The following is a 23,733-nucleotide window of genomic DNA, read 5'->3' as shown; positions in this document are numbered from 1 at the left end:
TGTGCCAGCTATATTCCTCATCTCCCTTGGCTACTCAAATCAATTAACGTGGCCCGACATGTCTGGAAAGGTCTATGTGTCAACGTACTATCCACAAAGTCATCTACACAGGACTGCTCAATACAAAGTCTCTGGCTATGTCTCACACTGGTTGGCGTCCCTCCGTCATGGTTGGGCTCGTCATGGCTGCTGTCGGTCTCTGTGGCCAGAATCAGTGCCAAACTCAAGGAGAAGGAGCAGGACGACGACATGGACGATGACCTCAACAACAACATAAAGGATGCTTTGGACAACTCAAGCATGTAGGTGTACGTCAGCAAGCTTTGGAAGTACGAGCAGCCCACCAACCGACCTATGCGAGCGACTTCTTATGATCCTTATGCCCACACCCGTCACCAAGCCACAGTCGTCCGGACAGTCAGATCTGTCTGCGTCGAACCAAGCCCAACAGAGTGAAACCAAACGATATACTGTGTACGAAGAAAACAACCGTAAAATCCTCTACTACCGAGACCAAGATCACTCCGACAGCAGCAAAGTCCCATAGGGTCATCTCTCTCTGAGATTGTGGCACCCCACGACCCAGCATAATTGACTACGCCTTCCTTGATAGGCTCAAGTTCTTGTATAGATGAAGCAAAAGATCACATCACATGAACAGGCCAATCTGGACACCTTCCTCCGGGGAGTACGCCCAAGCACCAAGACGTTACCAGCTCCAACAGTGATCAACTATCAAGGAGACAATCACGTGGTCAAGGAAGAACAGTTCTCGATGCATCGAGTCACTTGGATCAACAAGGAGTACATCCAATTTTTGGAAATGATAAGAAGGAATCATCCTGGTTACCTCGATCGATCTTGGATCAGCATATGACGATAGGTCGCATCCTCCATCGATTGCCGTGCGGTCCAAGACCACAACTCCAACCAAAGCCCAAGACATATCAGCCTAGTGGATATGGCAGAGAGTTATGAAAATGGCGACCAGCACTAGACCTGGAGAGGTAACGATCTGGCATCACCATCACAGAGCGCATGGAACATCAAGCAGTAATGGGCATCTCCACAAAGTCTTGTCGCCCACCCATAAACTACCAAACAAACTTTCTCATTTATTCATTAGTTACTTGGTTACCAAACAAATATAAATTTGAAATGACATTGGCATACTTTCATAGTCGTGTAGCCACATTTATCTCGTGGGTCGGCGCCTCTATAACAACCCCGGCCTATCTAATTAATGCATTGCCAACATCTAGAGAGACTCGAATTGCAGTACGAGCACGGCAATGATGTCCAAGAGGCAGAGATGTTCACACTTGACCAGGGAGAACTTGCCCAACCTCAAGCATCTGACGCTGCAGTGCTGTCACGGTCGCCGGCATGATTTCGGCGAGGTCGCCGCCTACTGCACCACGCTGTACTTCTGCTTCGATGAGCAGGATCTCAGTTGCATTCCCAAACATACGTGTCTTCCAACAGTGGAGACATGGCGCCTATCAAAACACATACGTTCATCAGCAATCATGTGATATTCAGATTGGCTAACGCAACCAAGCCCTACAAAGACCTCTACGGCATATTCAGCATTCCAGCCAAACAATTTGGCTGACACCAAACATCTATAGTCTTGAACACCCTCTCTAGTGCACTAAATAACGTGAGTATTGAGTAGCATCTATGGTCAATGAATCATACCATTCATTCTTAACACTCAGAAACGAGACTTGTCTTTCATGTTGAGTCTCAAAGATAACAGATGACTTGGTCATTCTATCTCTCTCTTGTACTTTAAGAATTTAGAAATTGATCTAAACTACTTCCTTGTCAGTCAGTGTGGAAGTAGTAAACTTTTGAAGTGTTATTGATAAATGTCGCTTTGTAAACTTAGTACAGTAGCGCGAGTATAGTGACCTACTGGCCAATCAGATCTGGTTGTTGAGTAGTGTGCCACCAGATGAAGTTGTCCATGGCTGATTGATTTGTTGAGTGTAAACTCGATGAGCGACTTTGGCATGTGAAAAGTGTCAAATAGGAGCAGTAAGCATTCGTACCAGTTGTTTTGGACGCACTTGGCCAAGGACTTGAGAATATGAGTGTGGCTGCCACCCACTAGACTCTGATGGATCTCCTCCCATCTCGTCTGCTCTGTTCCAGCTGCAAACTGTCGCTCATATTGGATGATCAAGTAAAGAATATCGTGACTGCCAGAGAATAATAAATCAATGATTAGGTTTGCAATGTTATTGGGTGTGCAGTGATGTTCAATTTGACCAATCGAGAGTAGGAACTCAAAGACCTGTATATGAGAACCAGTGGCCGCACCAGAGTAGGCTTCGAATGTGCAGCATTCAGTTCGATTGTGATATAAGTAGGTGACAACATTCAAATGTCCATTGGAAGCTGATTTTTCCATTGCTTCGGTGGTGTTGGCATCTGTTCGGTGTGTTGTCAGATACTCCACTGTCTCCAGGACTCCTTCGGTTGACGCTTTGATTATTGTTTGTGAGACTTCAGACGAGGACACAAATGGCTGATTGAGGAGAAGACGAATAATATCCAAGTGTTTGTACCCAAATGACATCGTGTGCGATGGGACGTGCTGCGGTTTGTGATTAAGGAGAAGTTGGAGTATCTCGATCTTGCCATGCATAGCCAAATCGGGGAAGACATCCCAAGTGTAGAGGCATATTTGGGGGTACTTGTTGCACAGTGGCTGAACCATCTCAAAATAATTGTTTGTGATAGCCGTGTCGATTGGATAGACACGTATATTTGATCGGTATACAGGATTGATGATGTCGCTGTCCAGGAGTCCTTGAAGCAAATCCAAGGCGTCCTTATGCTCATGGCCCATATTCCATATACATGTTGCCAAGTCGTCCAAAGTGAAGGGGCGATGTTGCGCTGGCACGCTTTCAATGATGAATGCTCTGACTTCATCGTTGAGCAGGTACTGAAATGAGCAATCTCTGAAATCGTTATCGATGGCAAATGCATTTGGATGATTAGCGATAAAGTTGCGCGCCATCGATGCAGTAGCATTAGGAGAAAGTAATGTTGATGAGATGACAGCACTGAGAATTTGATCACATTCGACACATGTTAGTTGCTGTTGCTGACATAAATGGTTGTCCAAGAGTTGAAACATCTCAATGCGACCAGACTGAATCAGTGCTTTGAGCAATGACCTTCCATCTAATGCAAATTTGATGTTTGGATGAGAGATCAGGCGTTGTATGAGCTCGATCGATTGTATCGACTGGTCAATCGTGTGGACCCAACACTCTCTCTCGTTGGTATCATCACAGTGATCCAATAGGTACAAGACTATATCTAAATTGCCTTGTGACAAAGCTTCTGTAATCGCAACCATTCCAACGATGAACGGTGTTCCCAGTTGTACACACTCGGCGTGGACGTATTGCACCAGTTGAAAGTCTCCATTGATCACGGCATTGACGACAATGTCCTTGGTGCTAATGCCAACATTATCTACCTTCCTCTTCAATGCCACAAAGGTGAGGTAGTTGGTAAGGGAGCGACAGACAACGGGTGCGAGACTGCCATCTTGAAGGAGCTCTGGCATTGTTCGATTGATGCTCTCGAGCAGATCCATACTGAAATAGTGCAGCAATGTTGACTGTACGATCTGGATGACATTTGTGTGATCGATGCAGTGGAAGAGCAGCCCAACAGAGGTGATGAACTCCAGTGCACTCTCGGTCGAGCTAATCGACTTGATGAACTGTTTCGATATTTCCCAGTGGATGATATCAAGGGACGAGAAGTGGAACAGGTGGATGTGGCCCATTAGGCAGTTGAACATCTTGAAGTCGACCAGTGTACTCCATTTGATTTTGGTGATATCGATGAGATACTTGCCCCGTGCAACGCGATCACAGGTGCAGTTGATCAGAACATAGGAGAGGAACTCGGTGTCATTGCTGGCCAACGTTGCATTGAGTGCATCGGTCGTCAGAACGTTGTGATGTTCATTGTTCATCTTGATGTTGTAATCAAAGAGCACTTGGAATATCTGACGATTCTGGTGCTTGACAGCAAGCATCAACAGGTTGTTCAATGATCCTGTCTCCTTATCCAGTGCATCCAGGTATCTATACAACAGCAGTTTCGCAGTCCTCTCCTGATCGTATTGATCCTGTATCATCTTGATTCTTGGTAGGTTCAGTTTTCTGGGCTGCAACTTCAAGAAGATGCCTCTGCTAGGTGCCTCAATTGTCGTATCCACACTCAATAGAGCTGATGATGGTGGTGATGACAAAGATCTCTCCTCAATGACACCAGCAAGCTCATCAAAAAGCTTAATAAACAATGCAGTCCTGCCATGGATGACACAGGCTGAAAGCGATCTCTGAGCTCCAACCTGTATATCTCTACGTTGTTCAAAGATCTGTCTCCTGATCATTGCGATCCTGAACACTGTCAGGAATGACACACTAGCTTGCTGTTGATGATGTTGAAGATGCATGCCAGTATTATTGGTATTGAGACAAATAACTACTATGATGCAGGTGTGAGTTTCACCAACCTTTTAAACATCAGAATCTGATCGACTGAACTCCAGATAAATATCTCCTCATGGTCAAGCAATTCAATGCTCCCATTACCAACAAGCTGGTGTACTGGTCATTGTGGTTGTGATGGGCCACGATACGGTGGAAAAGGAGGTCGACCTGAGAGATGTCAGTGTAGCAGCTCATAGTTAAGTATCATTGCTGTTGTTGTGGAAGGAAAGGAACGAAAATTGATATTAACTTATAGTAATTCTTTAATTTGTTTGATCAATCAATATGGGACTTTAGAATCCACCGTATTGATTATAGTTGTTGTATCCTTGCTGTTGCTGTGGAACAAACTGTTGTGGGTTGTTGTACATCATGCCGGTGGCAGGGGGCAGTGCCAGCATTCCTCCGGTGGCGGCATAGCCGTAGCCAATGTTGTTGAGATCGGGCTGGTAGGTGGTAGCCTCAATGTGCTGCTGCTCCTTCTCCTCCTCCAGCTTCTTTTGGCGCGCGCGCAAGTCATCCATGAGCGTGCCGACGTTGGTGTTGATCTCCTTGACGTACTGGATCAGGAAGGGGAAGGCGTGGTTGATGATGTTGTGTCTCCAGGCGAGCTCGAGGACCACGTCTGGCTTGACCAGGTCGTAGCATGTGAACAGACAGGCAGAGAAGGCAGCGTTGTTGCCCTGCTCCACAAAGAAGTTGAGCAGCTCCTCGGCCAGGGCGGGGTTTCTCGAGTCGGCGGCCGATTGCATTGCGTCCTTGTACAGACGATCCTTCTTGGATAACTCGAGTGACTGTGCCCAGCGGTTGTTCTTCTTGTAGAGATAGGCGGCAATGCGACGGAACTCAAGGAGCTCGTGCTTCTCGAGCTTCTGAGCGAGGGCTATAGTGCCAAAATTGGCGTTGGCATCGATTGATGCGCGCAGAGCCTCGTAGTCCTCCTCCTCGACGTAGAGCTCGTTCAAAGCCTCGTTGATCGAGACAACGTTCTGCTCCTGGGCCGATACAAGCCATGGCTTGACGAGGGGCAGATGGCCCAACGAACGGATGAGGGTCACGGCACGAGAGTGCTCAATTCTTGATGACATGACGGCCAGCAGGTCGTTGATGAGCAGGGGTTGCTCCTCCAGATAGAACTGGATGGCGTTGAAGTAGAGCTCCACCTTGGCCACCTTGGGGATGGTCTCCTTGAACAGGATGTGGTCCCATGCTTCAATGGAGTGGGCCATCATCGTGTTGATGGCATTGTCGTGCTCGTCGTAGTGGATGTAGAGGTAGGTGAGCTCTGACCACTGCTGGTTGGCCTGGCAGGCCTTGATCACCTTGGGCACGTTGAGACGGGCGTAGTACAGCTTGATGTGCTCCATCAACTTCTCCTCCTTGTAGCGTGAGTAGAGAACGGCGAGCTCGGTGAACATGCCGACGTGGGCACGGTCGCTGGCCAGACCAGACTCGAGCAGGGCGATCAGCTCGTTGAAGTATCCACGGTCCTCGTACTGCTTGATGAGCTCCTCAAGCTCATCACCGTGCACGATGATCTGGATGCCACACACTTGGGCCAGACGGAACTCGCGAGCGTCGATACAGGCTGCGCTTACCTCCTTCCAGGTCTTGGTGCTGTTGGCCTTGCGGGCCGAGTCAACGGCAGCCTGGTACTGACCGAGCTTGACGAGACACGATGTGAGACGCGAGAAGTTGGAGATGTTGGTGAAGAGGATCTTGGCAGCCTCGTAGAGGCCGGCGTCGTAACAACGGTCTCCGACTACCTGGATGTGAGCGCTGTTAGGCGAATTGATAAAGTCCTCCATCTCGACCAGCTTGTCGACCTTGGCGAACGAGAAGATGAGCTCCGACTCGATCACGGGCTCCTTGATCTTCTTGCGGCACATCTGGAGGTATTTAACCAGCTCCTCGTAGCAATTGGCGCGCTCGGCGGCCTGGATCACCTCGTGGTAGTTGTCCACATGGTTGGCCTTGATGAACGACTCAATGCACTCCTTGACCATGTTGGCCTTGAGCTGGGCATCTCCGAGCTTCGAGTACACCTCAATCTGGTTGACGCGGTCGGCAAAGTCGTAGGCACGCTCAATGGAGCCAATGTGGTTGATGAGCACCTCTATGGCCTCCACGTTGAACTGGAACTTCTTGTAGATGAAGAAGGCCTCCTCATAGAGGCCGGCCTCGATGGCCACAAGAGCAATACGGTTGCCCTCAAAGTTCTCCAACTTATTGATGTAGTCCATGACACGCGACTTGTCAGCGCGGATGGCCGTGAGGATGAGCAGGTTCTGCAGCTCCGTGGCCGTCTTGAACTCCTTACCCTCAATGACAATCTTCTCCAGCAGCTCAATCAGCTCATTTGGCAGGTTGGCGTCCATGAATGCCTGCACGGTGGTGCTGACCTCGATGGCGTTGGTCGACTCGGGCAGGGCAGTCTGAACGACCTGGTCGATGAGCGAACGCTTGTACTCGTTCTGGTCAGAGAGCACGTAGGCCCAAAGGTCAGTGTCCTGACGCTCGACCAGGTAACGGGCTTGGTTTTTGAAGAGGGCATTCTTGTTGGTCACCTCAATCAGCTCGTAGTCGCAGAGACCGCGCTTGTACGTGACAAAGGCCAAGTATGGGTCGCGCTTTTCGCAGTACTTTCCGACGACCTTGCTGTCGTAGAACTGGTTATGGATGAGGAAGGCCTCTGGGTTCTTGTTGCTATCGATGTAGATCTTGGCCAACGCGTTGTGAACGGCGGGCTCGATCGAGCCCTCGCTGACACGGGCCTCCAACCAAGGCAGCAACAGCTTGAGACGGTTGCGTTTCTCGACCTGCTCGACAAGGGTGTCGGCGGGACACATGTTCCTGACGCTCGAAATCAGGTTTCTGAGGTAGTCCTCCTGGCAGTCGAGGTCGAGCAGTGCACCAACGACCAATGGTGTGTTGACTGGGTTAATCTTTTGCACGTAGGCCTCGATGTACTTGTTCAAGTTGTTCTTGTAGAGGTAGTTGGTGAGATCCGAGATGAACTGGTAGCGGTCGCACACGATGATCAGTGGCAGCTGATCTGGCAGCTTGGCCTCCTTGAGGAAGTCGCGTGTCTTCTCTGGGTCATAATAGTTGCTGTCGCGACACATTCTCTCGACCTCCTTGTACTGGCCACTCTTAGCGGCAGCCTCGATGTACTTGAAGTGCACCTCTGGCGACTGGCTGGTGACGACGATCTGTGTCAAGTAGAGGTAGAGTCCCTCAAACAGACGGAAGTTCTCAAACATGCCAATAACAGTGTCCGATGTCATGGTCTGCTCGTCTGTGTAACGGATGGCGATGGCCACCACCAACTGCAGGTATTGGCGTGGGTTGGTGCGCAGGAAGTCGCGCATACACTCCATGCGGTCCTCGGGGTTTATCGTGCCAAAGTAGTTGACAAGGAACTCCTGGTTGACCATGGAGCCAGCAGTGTTGAGCACACGCTTGATGTCGCTCAGCTCGGTGTAGTGCTCAAGTGCGCGCTGGTACAGACCGGCCTTCTCACAAAGGTTTCCTATGCGGATACGGTTGTAGTGGGTGAAACGCTGGCTGCCCATGATGGCGTCGGCGTTCTGGGGTGCGTGGATAAGGTTGAGCTCGAGCAGCTTGGTCTGGAGGTTGGCATCGCTTGGGTTGTTCTCTGTGAGCACAGAGAACAGGAAGTTGGAGGTCTCCTGGATCATGTTGCGTGCGCTGAACAACTCAACGACGGCCATTGGGTCGACGAATGGGCCGTTCTCAACCTTGACGAGCTTGATGGCAAACTCGGTGGCACCAGCAGGGTTGATTGGTGCTAGACGCGACAGCAGGAACATGTAGTCGGGCGAGTAGTTGATCTTCATGCAGTAAGCAATGATCTTGTCGTACTCGCCAGCTTCGGCAAACAATGCGATGGCCTTGTCTGATGCGTTGGCGCGGTAGTAGATGGAGAGTGCGAGCTTGCGGTCATGGGGACGCACCTCATCACCGAGTTGCTCGGAGCACTCCAACTTGTCGTCGGTGAGCCACTTCTCCAAGATGTTCTTCTTGCCCTGTTGCAGAACGGGGCGCACCAGCTCGAGCGACTCGATCTGGTTGAGCTTGCCCTTCTCGAGAAGCATACCAAAGTATTGCAGGAGGGGGGATGGCTGGTTGGCAACGCCCTGGATAGCCTGGAAGCGCTGAATGGTCTGCTGGTTCCTCAGGATGGTGCCGGGCGAGTCAGCAGCGACCTTGGCGGCTTCCTTGTAGAGGCCTTGCTGGAACAGACGCTCAAACTGGCCTTTCAGAAGATTGTCGGCGCCTGGCAGGTTGTTCTTGCTGGCCATCGAGATGGCGAGGTCAAAGTTGTTCAACGTGTTGCAGATGTAGGGGATGATGTTGTTGTCGTCGATCGACACGGACAGAACCTGACCCTTGCGGTTCACACAGATGATGCCGTTAGTGCTGTCCTGGAACGACGTGACAAAGATGTTCTCCGAGCTGATACGGTTGCGGTAGATCAGACTGGCGGTGGACAGGTCAAACAAGTGGATGTAGCCCAGCTTGGTAATCATGTAGATCACCTCGTACTTCTCAGAAATCTGCATGGCGACGGGGAAGTCGTTGAGACCGGCCTCGGGCGGGTAGAACACGTCGGAGGATTTCTTGACAAAGTTGGGGCCATCGCCCTTGCTCACCTCGAGCACGAGCACCTTGCTGGCAGCGGGGGTGCGACTTGAGATAGCAAAGAGGATGGAGGGACGGGTGGCGCCTGGCACAGTGTAGTTTGCAAAGCAGGCGGCGTGGCCCTCGATCGACTGCGAGATGGACTTCTCAACCGAGTAAAGCTGGATGCGACCGGCAACGCGACCCTCCACCTGGTGGATGGCCACCAGAACCAGCCACTGCTGCGTGGAGTCCGAGCGGTAGTTGATGATCTGAGTGTTGACAAGGTCGGGGTGGCGGTCAAACATCTTGACGGGCTCGCCTGTGCCCTCCTTCGACCAGTGATAGACTGCGCTTGGTGTCACCAGTGCCAGCGTATTCGATGAGATCCACTTCCAAAACTCAAGGTTCTCTGGCATCTGATGTGACTTTAGCTTCATCTTTTGTTCAATGCTGATAAGCTGTATCAAGTTGCCGACTGTTTATCGATGGATTGATTGATTGATTGAGCGAGCGTGAAAGAGTTAGAGATTGTGAATGGGCAAATCAGTGAGCGACGAGGATGATTCATACCCTTCAAGGCCAGAATTGGTTCCTTTGGGTTCATGATAGCAGCCTCAGCATCGATTTGCTTTCTCAGGAGCTGCGAAGGGTTGTCAGTGTCGATGATAACGACATTGTTGCCACCGTTTGGTGCTGTCTCTCTAATACAGATATACTTCTCACTCTCCATTGTGAGTGTGGCAAAGCCAATTGCCTGGGCGCCAATGCCCAAGTTGGACAGCTACATATGTCATGTGATGTTCAATCGACCGAATGAAGTGATTGAATGAACGCATGTTAGCTATGTTTGTTTTTATGTTTTTTTTTTTGATTGCAACGTGGTCATTGTCATCATGAAGTTGAAGTAGTTCTTACCTGCAAGACCTCCTTGAATACAATTGGTAGGTTGGCCATTGTTGTTGTCTGATCTGATCTGATCTGGTCTGATTGAATTATATAACTACAATACAAAACTAGTTGTTCTATTGTAATGTGTAGTTTAATATACAAAATGAGTGATGATCAGATGTTCCTCTTCTTCTTTAAAAAGATTCTGAATATCTCTAATCAACAACAATAATATATATATATATATATATATATATATTTATAAAGAGAGAAGAGAAGAAATATATATAAGTGTAATAAAATGTAAATGTAAAGAAGGAGGTGAATGAATGGATGAAGGAATGAAAAAAGGAGAGACTTTGTGTTTGTGTGTGGTGTGATGATCATCATTCATCCATTTAATCAATAAATTAAAATAATTATTAAAAATGAATGAGTGAGGTTTTGTTTTTTTGAAATCCTTTGGGGATATTGTGCACAATATGAGTTCATTGACCAACTATTGACCTAACAACAACTAGGGAATTGGACTTGGTTTGTTGAAACTATTAAAAGATAAATCATTACAATCGAGTTGCAATACATTCAATCTCGTTCATTCATCTCACATCCGAGAACAGATACCAACATATTGAGGTTTCAGTTGTTCCTTCATTCGGTGAAGGACATCCAGGAACTGAGGAGTGGTACACAACTAGTTGAGTTTCTCGACTAACTCGATGTGATGGCAACTAATGCTTCAATGTACAGTACTACTGTTCATATGAACCTGGTATTGGTAAAGGCAACAAAAAAAAAACCTTCAAAAAAGAATCGTTTTCAAAGAGGTTGAGCTCAAATAATATCTTTTTGGGACCTTAGCCTTACCAAATAGTGCATGATTGTTAGTTTAACATATATTTTAGTACATATACTTTTACATATATATATTAGTAGTAGAAGCAAACAACAATAATGGAATCGTTTGAAAGATTCTCTATGGATGTTGACCATGCATTGTCAGATGAGAGCAATCAGGTGACAAAGACAGCGGTCGAGCAGGAACATGTTGAAGAACCAAAGAAGGATCCGTTATATCCAGACTACAACAAGGAGTTCCATAAGCTATTCTTCTCAGTCACTCAATACAACAAGACTCCAATCGAGATACTAAAGAATAATGCCTTCTCTGGTGAGTTGGCTTCATCCCCATTGCGTGGTCTAGCATGGCGTGTATGTTCATTTATGGATTGATTGATTGATTGATGAGGCTGACACTTGTTCACTACATTACACATAGTTGTTCTTGGGCTGCCTTGATGTCAACAGCATTGAACGTTGGCAACGCATTATTATAGATCAGCGCAATGAATATACCAAGTTACTGGAGGATCACTATGTCGATCCAAGGAATACCACCATCTATGATCCATTATCCAATGATGAGAATGTATGCATTTAGTTGTGACATGTCCACATACACAACCTTCGCCATGCCCCGTCTAACAGTTGCACGCACTGTACAACATAGTCACCTTGGAACAGATACTTTAGAAACATGGAGTTACAAAAGACAATATCATTGGATATAGAGAGGACTTACCAGGACAGGGAGCTGTTCCAAAGGAGTACAACCAAGGAAATTATGCTTAGGATACTGTTCATTTACTCAAAGACCAATAACTTGGTGTCGTACAGACAGGGCATGCACGAGTTGTTGGCACCAATCATTTACCTGTTGCATCAAGAGGTCACCGACTACAAGAAGAACGAAGAGAGCATTGCCCTACACGATAAGCAACAGGCATTGGTCGACACCATCTACGACAAGCAGTACATGGAGCATGATGCCTATATGCTATTCCATGCATTGATGAAGTATGCTTCCAACTGGTTCGGCGTAACGTCCACAGGCAACGCGTTGGCACCCTTTACATCATCTTCATCGTCCTCCACGTCACAATCTCCTCAATCACTCCAAGCTCAGACAAAGCAAGCGCCCAAGCTCACATTCTCTGTAAGTCCATCTTCATCAACTCAGCTCCTTGTGATGAATAATAGATCACGCACTTACTTACCCTGTTCATCATCCAAAGTTGGACCAAGAGACACAGAGTGAGGAGGCCAAAGCAACAGTTGTGAATGAGGCTGTGATCAAGTGTAAAAAGATCAACAAGATATTGAAGAAGCATGACCCTGCCTTGCATTATCATCTCGAGGCCTTGGGAATTGAGCCACAGATTTACTTGCTGTAAGTATGATTGAACAATGCATGTGATGATTGTTCTACATGGACTGACCTCGATCGCACCACGCCATGCTCACATATAGACGCTGGATCAGACTACTTTTTGGAAGAGAGTTCCACTTGGATGATGTGATCACGATGTGGGACTCACTGTTTGCCTATGGAGAAGACCTTATACTCATCGACTATGTCTCTGTCTCCATGTTGACCTACATCAGAGATCAATGTAAGTTTAGCAACACTCACCAATCAATCATTCAACTAACATGACATGTAGTGATCGATAAGGACAATGGAGGCGTACTACAGAGGTTGTTCAAGTATCCACCAGTGGAGGACGTGACATCACTCATTCAACGTGCATTCCGAATCAAGGACACTGTTGGAGATGTTAATAATGACTCATCATCGATTAGCTCAGCATCGATCAGTATTGGCACAGCCTCGGCTCTTGATCAGGAACCAGCAAACAGTCCCTCAAGCATGTTTACACCATTTAACTTTGACCCTCTCAAGCATAACCCAGTAATGCCGTCCTCTGGTCCATCGACAACTGGCGCCGCCGCGCCAAAGACTGCGCCAGCACCCCAACCAACAAGACCAACCATTGTACCAACACCGGTTGCATCGGTGGCCAAGGCCAAGCCACTGCCATCATCCAACCTTACAGCAATCTATGGAGAGTCGTTGTTCTCCATGTCATCGTCATCAACACCATCCACCACCAACTCTCTGACAGCAGAGTCCAAGTTTAGATCGACTAACCTCAGCTCAGGCGACTTGTTTGGAGCGTCCAAGAGCGAGGCTGAGCCTCTGGGATTCTTCACCACGTCGGTGAATCTGAGCACGGCTCGCTCCAACTACTTCAACTCACAGCCCACTGTCCCACCCACCAAGAACTCATTCATCACTTCCAAGTCATCGGTCAACACCGAGATCAAGAAGCTCCGCAACCTCCAACGTTACATCGGTAACTCTTTGGCTGATCTAGTACCAACTCTTCAAGCTGGATTCAGTGATAAGTAAGTTGATCTTATTGATCTTATTGATCTTATTGATTGACTGACACATAACATGTATATATATAGCCCATCATTGAATAGGCATGAACAGTTGTCCAAGGCAGTATCAATGGTCAATCACTTTAAGGACATGCTGCTGGGCGACATTCCTATCCCTGAGAATATTCCAGAGATACCTGAGGCAGAGACAGAGGACCCACTCAGCTCCAAATGAGCAATGTCCATGTTGTTGCCTCTGCCTATATTCCAATCCAATAAAGTAGTACTATTAATAATTGTATTTGATTAATGTTTGTCACCAAGAGGTTGTCTACTCATGTTAAGCATTGGATGTTGTTGTGGAGTGGACGGGTGACTGTGCACAGTACTTGGCATGGAAGTCCTTGATCCTCTCGCCAATCATTGGTTCAATGTCCACTCGGTCTTGAATCTGTTGCTCGGTCTTTCGAATGTATTGTGGCTCTGAGAGGAGGGGAGAGTGGAACACCACCCAGTTCCTATAGTCCGAGAGCAGGTTGCCAATGACCAACTGATGGTGATACGTGCTCAATGAGTTGATACACTTGGAGTCCAGGATATTGATATCAGTCTCCAACTTGAATGAAATGGTATAGGCCTGTGGACACCACAAGCTGATCACCTGCTTCAGCATCTTTGGTACAGGTTCCAACTCAATCCTCAAACCTCCCTTGTTTGATTGTATCTTGTGCTCAGACTTGATTAAATCGATTGAGTGAGGTTAGTAGTTGTCATTGATTGATTGATTGGTTGGCACATTAACGTTACCATTTGATCGAGAGGAATGTAAAAGTCAGAGACGGCAGCAGCGGCATAGACGATGAGATTCTGTTTAAGGATGTTGAGCTCGATTGTGGACGCACGTAGATAGTAGAGGTATTCGCCAACAGTTTCAAAGTTGATGGTGACGAAGCGACCAGAGTCAGAGAATGACTTCCACTTCATAAACAGATGGGACACTTGTGATTTGTAAGTGTCACTGATTCTCGCACAGTGATTCTCGACATCATAGCATAGATAGGTGAATATAGTAGTGTCCTTTGTCATAAAGTGTCTAATAAATGGTTGCAACGAGTTCTTCCTCGTCAAGAACAGCACATGATAACCTTGCTCCAGGAAGTACTCTGCCGTGGCTGCTCCACGACCACCTCCACTAAAGTTATCCAGATATCTCACCATGTTCTTCTCCATTGGTACCATCGTACCACCTGACTATTAAACAGATGTATGTGATGTTAGAATTGGTCAATCAATAAATCAATCAGTCAATCAACAACAACATACTGTGATCAATATAGTCTTTGACCTTGACATTGAACATTGTTGTGCAAATGTCTTGATAGTCTGTAAGTTCTGTTCATAATCAGGTGGTACTATCACTGAATTATAGAACCTCTGAACATTCTCTGGTAGTGAATCTAAGCTGTAGTGGTCTTGTGTAGTTGTCATCTTAACAAACAATAACTTAGATAACAATAACCTGCAGGTGCTTTCAATGGATCACCTGATCGGATTTTGCGATCAAAAAAAAAAAGGATTCGCAATAGACCTTTCATTCGAACTGATCATAGTTATAAATACATACATACATATAATTCAAAGTACTAAATCACTTCCTTTGAACAGTACTAACTAATCTAAAGGGTGCATTGTATGAACGCCAACATCAACAACATTAGAAACATTATCATCATCATCAGCAGCAGCAGCACCGCCATCAACAACAGCAACTTGATGAGTGTCATCATCACCTTCCAAGTCCAACAATCCAACATTATCGCAAACGAATAACATTTACTAAATATATTGTATCTCTTTGTGTTCATTCACTTATTCGATACAATATATTGATCAATCAGTTCACCATACATCAAGTCAAATCAATCAAACAATCAGATTCTCCAATGAGCGACATTAGTCGACGATCAACTTTGTTGCTGCTGCTGCTGCTGATTACCAGCATTCTCACATCACTACTTTGCCCCTTGGTCACTGCGAATGCTTCACCAAGCTCATCATCATCCTATTTGTATGAACTTCCATCAACCTCAACCAACACAACATCCACAACAACACATGGACAGAAGTTGGAGCAACTATTCTCATCGACATCATCAGTTGAGGATGGATGTGATCCTGCATTGGGATGTCAACAGAATGCCAGTATAATCATTTTGGTATTCTTGATGGTACTTCTACTATCAATTCTCGTGGTCTATTTAGTGATCAAACTGCATCTACGCTACCTTCCAGAGTCACTGGCCGTCATACTCTATGGAGTTGTACTAGGATGCATTGTACGATTCCTCTTTGGCAATAGCAACGACATTGTCAAGCATGTCTCAACCTACAACCCCGAACTATTCTTTCTGTTCCTACTCCCATGTATCATCTTTGAGACTGGATTCTCTTTAACAAAGGTATATATCATCATGTTCAATCAATATTTGGAACTATCCCTCTAACGCACCATCACTTCAGTCCGAGTTCTTTTCCAACTTTATGCCAATACTCATGCTGGCAACGATTGGTACACTCATATCATTCTTTGGTACAGCGTTTGGACTTCAACTGGTCGGCAAACTTGGAATCTCAATGAATCTCCCTTGGAAAGATACGTTCATGTATGTATATCCAATCACAGGGCATATGATCATTCAATCACATGACCACTTGCTCATACTCTATATTGACAATATATATATAGCTTCTCTTCAATTGCCTGTGCAACAGATCCAGTAGCAACGTTGGCAATATTCAAGGCATTGGATGTTGACCTTAAGCTGTATCTTATTGTATTGGGGGAGAGTATACTCAATGATGCAGTGTCGGTGATATTGTTCAAGTCTGTGATTGGATACTCACTCAATCAACTTTGGATACCTGCACTACTATTCATTGGCTCGAGCATTGGCAGCCTTGTACTTGGTGTAGCAGTTGCACTCACATTATCCCTGCTACTGAAATGGTTGAACATCAACAGGTATCCTGCGATCGAGTCACTCTTTGTCTTTATCTTTGCCTATATATCCTACTTGTTGGCAGATGCGCTCAACTTTTCTGGTATCCTCTCTGGTATGTTCTTTCATTCCATCTCATTCCAAATGATCAGTAGACTAGGTAGCTAATATTGAACGAACCAATCCATCAAATCACATCACAAATAGCCTTCTTTTGTGGCATTGCATTCCAGAAGTATGGATATAATAGCCTTTCAAATGACTCCAAACACAACACAACACAGATGTTGCGCATGGGAGCATTCGTCTGTGAGACAATCACATTCATTTACATTGGACTGGCACTACCACTTCACTCATTCGCCTTTAGCTACTCATTCTTCTTGTGGAGCATTGTAAGTACCCTTACGAACTGCATTGTTGGTACGCAATCACACTCACTCACAAATCAATCAACGACGAATCAAACATGTAATGTTAGCTATTCCTCATTGCAACAAGAGCATTGGCAGTGTTCCCAATACTTGGACTTCTTAACAAGTTTAGATTCAGCGCCATACCGATGCCGATACAGTTTGTCGTTTTCTTGTCTGGTCTGCGAGGTGCTGTCTCATTCTCTCTGAGCATGTCTGATGAGTTCCACTCAGAGTACCAGGCGTACATCAAGACACAGATGCTCCTATTGGTCTACTTCACTATTATCGTATTTGGATTGAGTACATTCCCTGTTCTCAAGGCACTCAAGATCAAGTCGGCCGAGGACGATATCACAATGGACTTGATTGGCAAGCCCATACACATCGAGACCAACTTCAAGGGTCGCGCCATTGGTTCATTCTTCTCGCGACTAGACGAACGCATTCATCCGTGGTTCACAAAGAACAGCTCGCAGCCACCAAGAGGCGAGCGAGAGGTGGCAAGTGGCGTGGACAACGCATACCAAGACCTCAACGACAGCGACATCATGATTGAGATGGACACAATCATTGAGCAAGCCGATGGTAACAGTCCACGTGGTCAACAACAATCTTCTTCTGATGATGACACCATCGAGTTGATCCCTCATCATCAACACAATCTAGGTGGCCATGATCATGAACTCCATCATCTAGAGCATGACAACTTTAGCTCGAGCACCCTAACCTCTTCCCTCCCCTCCAGCTCATTGTCCAACAAGGACAACATGCAGCAGATGCTTCGACAAAGTCTAAACATGCAAACATATTCACCTGCGGCACCATCACCCACCTCTTCTTCGCTTCGATCCTCATTGATCGCGGCTCCAACACTGTCATCATCATTTGAAGCACTTCATCAATCTATCCATAACATACGTAGTTCAAGAGAGATGCCAGAAGTCAATGACACCACTCACTCCTGAGTCGATAACTCAATCAATCAAATCAATCAATTCAATAACATACACTATATATACTATATTTATTAGGTGTTGGTCACATTATGGATACATCTAGGCAGCTCTTGAATGATAACTGCTTACTGGTGCGTAGACTTGAGTATTTGTGGTGGTGGTGGACACAGCAGTGTTTGTACGACAGGTGTTGATGACAACGGGTACTCGGTTGGCTACGATGATTTGCTTCTCGGCTCTTTCATGTGCTCTATATATCATCTGCTCAAAGGTGGTTCGACTCTTATCGAATGCCCTTCCCTCACGGATCATTTCCTCATTGTTTACCAGGCGTCCAAACATCTCCTTCATCTTTCCTTTCAGTAATTCCTGTAGCTTTGTTGACTTGACTGGTCTAGGTTCCAGAATATCGGTTATGTCAGCGGGTAGTTCAACAACATCTTGTGCGTGTATTAATATTCTATTACTATTATTATTAGTTGGTTGTTGATTTAATTGATTGGAAATGTTGTCTAATGGTCTAGTGGCCGCTCTATCACTATTGTTTATGGTGTTCATCTCTAATGATGATGATGACCCAGAGTATGAGTTTCTCCATTTCCTTGTTATACAAGACATATCTATATTTTAAACTTTAAATTTATAATAGAATGAATGAATGATGGATTGGAACAATAATTATAGTTGAATTAATATTTTTTAATATATATCTTTATCACTAGGACTACTAATATTTGTTAGATTGATGACTAATGAAGTTGGATGTTGATTGCTGTATATACACCCACTGGTGAATGAATAAATGTATGAATCAAGATGATACTCTGAAATCAATAGTCAGACTATGTAGAGTTGCACTACTATCTCAATCACTCACACTAGCACGACATCAACAAGACAGACAGACAGTGGACATTACTTCAGTCTTTGGACACCCAACTTCTCCCCCACTTCACCCCCTTTCTCACTCCGAATCCTATTTACACCACACCATCATGTATGTGTGTTATTGTGAGGGTGGTGGATGAATCAGTCGTCTGCTTCATCAACATCATCATCATCAATAAACTTACCCCATCGGATTATTAATTAAGATTGGATCGGAAATTATATTATTTATAACTACACACATTTACCTTATTTGGAAAATTTGTGATTATTGAGTGAGCGATACGGGGATGATCTTTATCACCCATTCATTTTAAAGAACATCTTCTATTAGAATACATATCTTTATAAATAATGGAAACACCTTTCAAAGCTGTTGGCAAGTTGGTTGACATAGTGAATGGAATGGCCAAGTCCCGTGCCTTATACACCGTAGCACAACTCAATGTTGCAAACTGTATCGAGCCCAATGGAAGAATGTCCTCTGATCAGATTGCAAAACAGGTGCACTGTGATCCCAGCATACTCTATCGATTAATGCGCGCTCTGTCACAAGTCGGAGTGTTCAGGGAGTGTGAAGACGATGAGAGTGGGGCAAGCCACATGTTTGAGCACACAGAGGAGTCGATAGCAATGCGAAACGAGAACTTTGGCAACTTTGTGCTGGCTACGGGACTGCCAACCGTGTTCAAGACATGGGAGTTGTTCCCAGAGGTCGTTACAAAGAGCGATCTATCGACAGGCAGCGGCAACACAATCTCAAACAAGTTCTTTGAGGAGTTGGAGCAGCGACAAGAGGAAGCACTTGTGTTTGGTAAGGGAATGACAGCCATCACCTACAAGATAGCACCATTGTTGGTGGCCCAATCAGACTACAGCCAGTTTGATACAGTGGTTGATGTCGGAGGATCAGAAGGCATTCTGCTGAGCGAGATACTCAAGGTCAACAAGAACATCAAGCTGGGCATCAACTTTGACCTGCCACGACTAATTGAGAAATTCCAAACGTCGATGCCAGAGCGCACAGCTCAACTCAATGCTCGATTCAAGGACGTCAGTGGATCATTCTTTGAATCAGTCCCAACAGGTGATTGTTTTATACTCAAGAGTATCCTACACGATTGGAGTGATCAATGTGCCAAAGACATACTCTGCACTGTTGTACGTTCAATGAAGCCATCGTCCAAGATCTATCTCTACGAATTCCTCGTCAACAATGAGAAGAATGAGAAACAGTCACCGGTAGTATGGATGGACATAAGTATGTATTGTGATGCATCGTCATCAGTCAGGTTATTCCCTTACTCACTCATTCATTCATTCAATAGGGATGCTCAATTATAATGATGGCAAGGAGAGGACATTGAAGGAGTACCAATCATTGGCAACAGAGTGTGGATTGGAAGTTGAGCGTGTTGTGTCAATGGAGATGTTACCATCATTGATTATATTGGTAAAGGCAACTGCAACCACATCTTGATCATCTTACAATCGTGTAGGTTATTTAAAAACGTTTATATGACATCTTCTCACTTATGAGGCCATTGAGACAGTCATAGAAAGAAATGGTCCCTTCCTCCTGGTCAACATTGTTGGAGAATAAACTGGCACTTGATGGCGATTTCGATTCTTTCAAAGAGTTGGTCGATCATCACTTCACATCCAATCGCTTCTCATTGTTTCAAGTCTCGCAATCTCTTTGGTCACTCGAACCACGAAGTTACTTTGTGTTTATTAGTTCATTGAGGCGTACTCCAAGCTCTGTTGACAGTGCTAGATCATAGTTGGTGTGGCAGCCTTGAATTTGAACCTGCAAGATTAAGGCGCGCACTTTTGTCAATGTTAATTATCAATTGGGTTTCAACACAAATATATATCATTGATGTTATCAGATCTCTCCACTTATTTACTAAAAACGATCGTCTCCAAGTTGGAGGACAACGCCGACTTAATCTTGTTGTCGCTGACCTGTCGTCGTCTGTTCAATGAGAGACAACATTATCTCATCTTCTCGAAAAAGGACATTCGATTGGATTACACTGTGCTTGCCTTGCAGTCATCCCAATGCAATAGATTCGTATTAAAGTCATACAAGGAGCTGCTCATTCAATCACTGGCGCACTTTGGAGGAACTTGTTATGTGGCTCATCGCATCATCCCTGGACCCATCCCACCACACACCAAGCATCTCTGGATTGCCAATCCTCAGTTCCAATTGGATCACTCCAACATCCCCGGGGATGGTGTCGAGTGTCTCACATTCGGATCGGTTAATGATAAGACCATCGAGTCTGACAGTGATGTCTCTTTCACCTATAATATCACTGATGGAACCATTCCATCATCGGTCACAGAGCTACACTTTGATGATGGAATCGAAGAACTCAACACTGGTGTGATCCCTTCATCAGTAACAAAGCTCTCAATCACTGGACAGTACTCAATTGGTGTGAACATCAGTTCTGGCGCCATCCCAAACTCTGTCACTGATCTCCATCTAAAACATTGCGGTGATCTTAAGTTGGACAAATGTTTCCTTCCAAGTTCAGTTGTGAATCTCTGCATCGACCCTGGACGGGATGTTGAATGCAGACTCTTTCCTGGATACATTCCATCGTCGGTGCGATCACTCACCTTTGGCAAAGGATTCAACGAGAAGATTACTCCCAAAGACTTGCCTCAAAGCCTCACCTATCTTCATCTTGGAGAGAGCTTCAAAAAGCCGCTCTGTGTTGGCTCAATACCCTCATCGGTCCACACTCTCCACTTAGAGAGTTACGATCATCCTTTTGACAAGATGGACTTCTGCCCTCATCCTTGACCAAGCTCACATTTGGGCGGGGCTTCTCGAATCGCCTTCCACCAGCCTCAACCTTGCCATGTTTGCGCCAACTCAGAGATTTAGAGTTGGATGACAGACGCTCACTCTCTCAATTCATCATCCATGGCAGAACTCATCTGTTTGCCCAACGATTTGGAGAGTTGATTGCCATCATTGACGAGAAAGTGCCACTCAACAAACAACCTACACAACCTGTCCAACCAAAAACAACAACAATAGCACCAACAACAACCATCAATCAGAATGCTCCATCGTCGATTGTTCAGAGGATGGGTCGACAGAATCCAGGGCTATGAAGATAAGCATCGCAATACTCCAGAACAGGACAGTGAACCATTGCGTCGTCTGTTGACATTGGCCGCCAAGCACAAGAATCGTCAGATCACTCATCTTATTCTGGAGTACAACCGAAACAAAGGAGAAGTGTTTCACAATCTTCTGAAGTATGAGGCCATTGAGACTGCCATCAAGAGCAAAGATACAGAGTTTCTCTCCTTCCTCCTGGCCAACAGCTATAGTGGAGGTCCACAGGATTCAAAGCATCACATCAACATTAAAGAGATAGAATGGTCCCTGGTGGATGACTTCCAACTCTTCAAGGTCATCATGAAGCATGTGCACCAATTCCATTGCTCGCGCGATACCATCAGATGGGAGAAGAATCCATCTCTCATCAAGTCGATTGGATCAGTGTGCGATGCACAGGAGTTCATCACCTGGATTGGCGTGCTTGCTGACTGCATTCAAGACTACCAGATACGCCAAATACTCAGCTCCACCTTGCACCAATACTTTAGCCTGGAGATGCTCGAAAACATGCACCGGACATTCCCACAGGTCATTCGAGATGTTGATTGGCTTTCAACTACCATCTGCTCCTCCATCGAGAACTACCTCATCTATCTCGAGTTCAAAGCAGGAAAGTCTGACATTTTTGACAGCTCCACCTGCTTTATCGAGGCTGCCGCTCTCAATGGCAACCTGGAGCTGCTTCAACTGATACATTCCCATTGCATTGACACTGGACTGCCATTCGCAATTGGTTCGATTTCCATTGGCATCGCAGTGGAACATGGAGGGTGCATAGAGGTCGTCTCGTTCCTATTGGATCACTTGGACAACGAGGTTAAAGTGTACATAGTGGGCTCCATCCACCCATCGATTCAGTCTGATACTCTACTTCAACAACTTGTCACCCGTCCAAACATCACTTTCAGCAGATCGACACTCGAGAGCTTGCTTCTCTCCAGCAACTTTGAGATGTTTAAGGCAGTGGAGCGTCTGATGCATCAGCGGCAACAGGTGATGTCGAAATCTGACTATGAACAGCTCCTCAATCAGAGGTTGGCAAGGTGGCCACTCTGATCGTTCAATCAATCTTGCACGACCATCCAGATTTATTTATCACACAGGAGTACAACTTTAGATACCTACTCCACTGTGATGTGCGATCAGCGATTATTGGCTTGATTCCACGACACGAACTTCCATTTACTCTCAGTATACTGTGGACATGCATCAGTGATCTCAACAGAATCAAAGAAGCCAACATCCGTCTCGATTTATTTCAACAGCTTCTGGACAGTGACATCATCGCACCTCGCTATCTCACACCTCACAACAAATTAATCGTGGAGGTGTCCACGCATACAACTCCTGTGGGAGATTCATCGACTTAGAGTCGAATTCATTTTTGTGCGGCAGGTTTGGCAACTGAGTGTGCGGGCCGCAATGACCAGTTGTATGAGCGATAAGATTATTCTTGCATTTATTTGAATTATTTTGTATTGAGTGTGTTGTTGATGAGATCAAAGTCTGAACAGTGTGTTCCATTTGGCATCGTGATGAACATTGATTACAGATATATATATGGTAATACTCTTCTTCAGTATCCTTCTCTTCTTTGTTACTCTTCCAGAGGCAGTAGATATGTGACCACAACTCTCGTCAACAATGCGACCAGTGTAGTACTTGGAGTCATAGAACACCAGCACAACCATTCCTAAGCAAACGTCATCGTCTTGTGTCAGCTGTATCTTGTTGATTGGCCGCAGTCTCTCAACTCGAACGAGTTCAGTTTCTTCAGACGTACGATACTTCCTATGGTTGTACTTGACGACGTAGTTGGGATAGTGATCATAGACGATGACGCCCTCCCACCATGTATCCTTGTCTCCTTCATGGTTCGTCTGAGCGAGCACCTTCATGCCAGCTTGGAACAGATTCAGAACATTCAGATCTTGGTCGTCCTGCACCTGTTGCATACACTCGTCATGCTCCTCTGGCAATCGTTTGTCGACATCATCCAATAGGTGGGTAGCAATGTTAATGCTACCA

At 45.7% G+C, this 23,733-nt stretch overlaps 10 protein-coding genes across 10 annotated transcripts; 6 read left to right on the top strand and 4 right to left on the bottom strand.

Moving 5' to 3' along the window:
* Positions 1-1,316: 1,316 nt before the first annotated feature.
* Positions 1,317-1,469, bottom strand: SAMD00019534_125410 (hypothetical protein; the record flags this gene model as incomplete). The annotated part of the gene is made up of 1 exon (XM_012892242.1): positions 1,317-1,469. One exon carries the CDS (start codon positions 1,467-1,469, stop codon positions 1,317-1,319), a length of 153 nt encoding a protein of 50 aa, XP_012747696.1.
* A 395-nt stretch (positions 1,470-1,864) lies between these two features.
* Positions 1,865-4,174, bottom strand: SAMD00019534_125400 (hypothetical protein; the record flags this gene model as incomplete). The annotated part of the gene is made up of 2 exons (XM_012892241.1): positions 1,865-1,976; positions 2,058-4,174. The coding sequence occupies 2 exons, from the start codon at positions 4,172-4,174 to the stop codon at positions 1,865-1,867; spliced, it is 2,229 nt and encodes a 742-aa protein (XP_012747695.1).
* A 651-nt stretch (positions 4,175-4,825) lies between these two features.
* SAMD00019534_125390 (hypothetical protein) lies at positions 4,826-10,133 on the bottom strand (the record flags this gene model as incomplete). Its single annotated transcript, XM_012892240.1, has 3 exons — positions 4,826-9,654; positions 9,750-9,960; positions 10,095-10,133. The coding sequence occupies 3 exons, from the start codon at positions 10,131-10,133 to the stop codon at positions 4,826-4,828; spliced, it is 5,079 nt and encodes a 1,692-aa protein (XP_012747694.1).
* Positions 10,134-11,045: 912 nt separating this feature from the next.
* SAMD00019534_125380 (hypothetical protein) lies at positions 11,046-11,508 on the top strand (the record flags this gene model as incomplete). Its single annotated transcript, XM_012892239.1, has 2 exons — positions 11,046-11,279; positions 11,347-11,508. 2 exons carry the CDS (start codon positions 11,046-11,048, stop codon positions 11,506-11,508), a joined length of 396 nt encoding a protein of 131 aa, XP_012747693.1.
* A 183-nt stretch (positions 11,509-11,691) lies between these two features.
* On the top strand, positions 11,692-13,530 carry SAMD00019534_125370 (hypothetical protein; the record flags this gene model as incomplete). Its single annotated transcript, XM_012892238.1, has 5 exons — positions 11,692-12,063; positions 12,143-12,297; positions 12,378-12,520; positions 12,572-13,316; positions 13,383-13,530. The coding sequence occupies 5 exons, from the start codon at positions 11,692-11,694 to the stop codon at positions 13,528-13,530; spliced, it is 1,563 nt and encodes a 520-aa protein (XP_012747692.1).
* Positions 13,531-13,635: 105 nt separating this feature from the next.
* On the bottom strand, positions 13,636-14,804 carry SAMD00019534_125360 (hypothetical protein; the record flags this gene model as incomplete). The annotated part of the gene is made up of 3 exons (XM_012892237.1): positions 13,636-14,031; positions 14,103-14,546; positions 14,619-14,804. Coding segments are annotated over 3 exons (1,026 nt in total), but the record flags the coding sequence as incomplete, so codon positions are not given.
* A 434-nt stretch (positions 14,805-15,238) lies between these two features.
* Positions 15,239-17,675, top strand: SAMD00019534_125350 (hypothetical protein; the record flags this gene model as incomplete). The annotated part of the gene is made up of 6 exons (XM_012892236.1): positions 15,239-15,497; positions 15,558-15,754; positions 15,816-15,958; positions 16,042-16,409; positions 16,502-16,689; positions 16,776-17,675. The coding sequence occupies 6 exons, from the start codon at positions 15,239-15,241 to the stop codon at positions 17,673-17,675; spliced, it is 2,055 nt and encodes a 684-aa protein (XP_012747690.1).
* A 1,233-nt stretch (positions 17,676-18,908) lies between these two features.
* SAMD00019534_125340 (hypothetical protein) lies at positions 18,909-20,034 on the top strand (the record flags this gene model as incomplete). The annotated part of the gene is made up of 2 exons (XM_012892235.1): positions 18,909-19,815; positions 19,883-20,034. 2 exons carry the CDS (start codon positions 18,909-18,911, stop codon positions 20,032-20,034), a joined length of 1,059 nt encoding a protein of 352 aa, XP_012747689.1.
* A 402-nt stretch (positions 20,035-20,436) lies between these two features.
* On the top strand, positions 20,437-21,375 carry SAMD00019534_125330 (hypothetical protein; the record flags this gene model as incomplete). The annotated part of the gene is made up of 1 exon (XM_012892234.1): positions 20,437-21,375. One exon carries the CDS (start codon positions 20,437-20,439, stop codon positions 21,373-21,375), a length of 939 nt encoding a protein of 312 aa, XP_012747688.1.
* A 264-nt stretch (positions 21,376-21,639) lies between these two features.
* On the top strand, positions 21,640-22,761 carry SAMD00019534_125320 (hypothetical protein; the record flags this gene model as incomplete). Its single annotated transcript, XM_012892233.1, has 1 exon — positions 21,640-22,761. The coding sequence occupies one exon, from the start codon at positions 21,640-21,642 to the stop codon at positions 22,759-22,761; it is 1,122 nt and encodes a 373-aa protein (XP_012747687.1).
* Between the last annotated feature and the right edge of the window lie 972 nt (positions 22,762-23,733).

This window comes from Acytostelium subglobosum (assembly GCF_000787575.1).
Source record: "Acytostelium subglobosum LB1 DNA, scaffold: scaffold47, whole genome shotgun sequence".
Lineage (NCBI taxonomy): Eukaryota > Evosea > Eumycetozoa > Acytosteliales > Acytosteliaceae > Acytostelium > Acytostelium subglobosum.
This window is presented reverse-complemented; position numbering and strand designations above follow the sequence as displayed.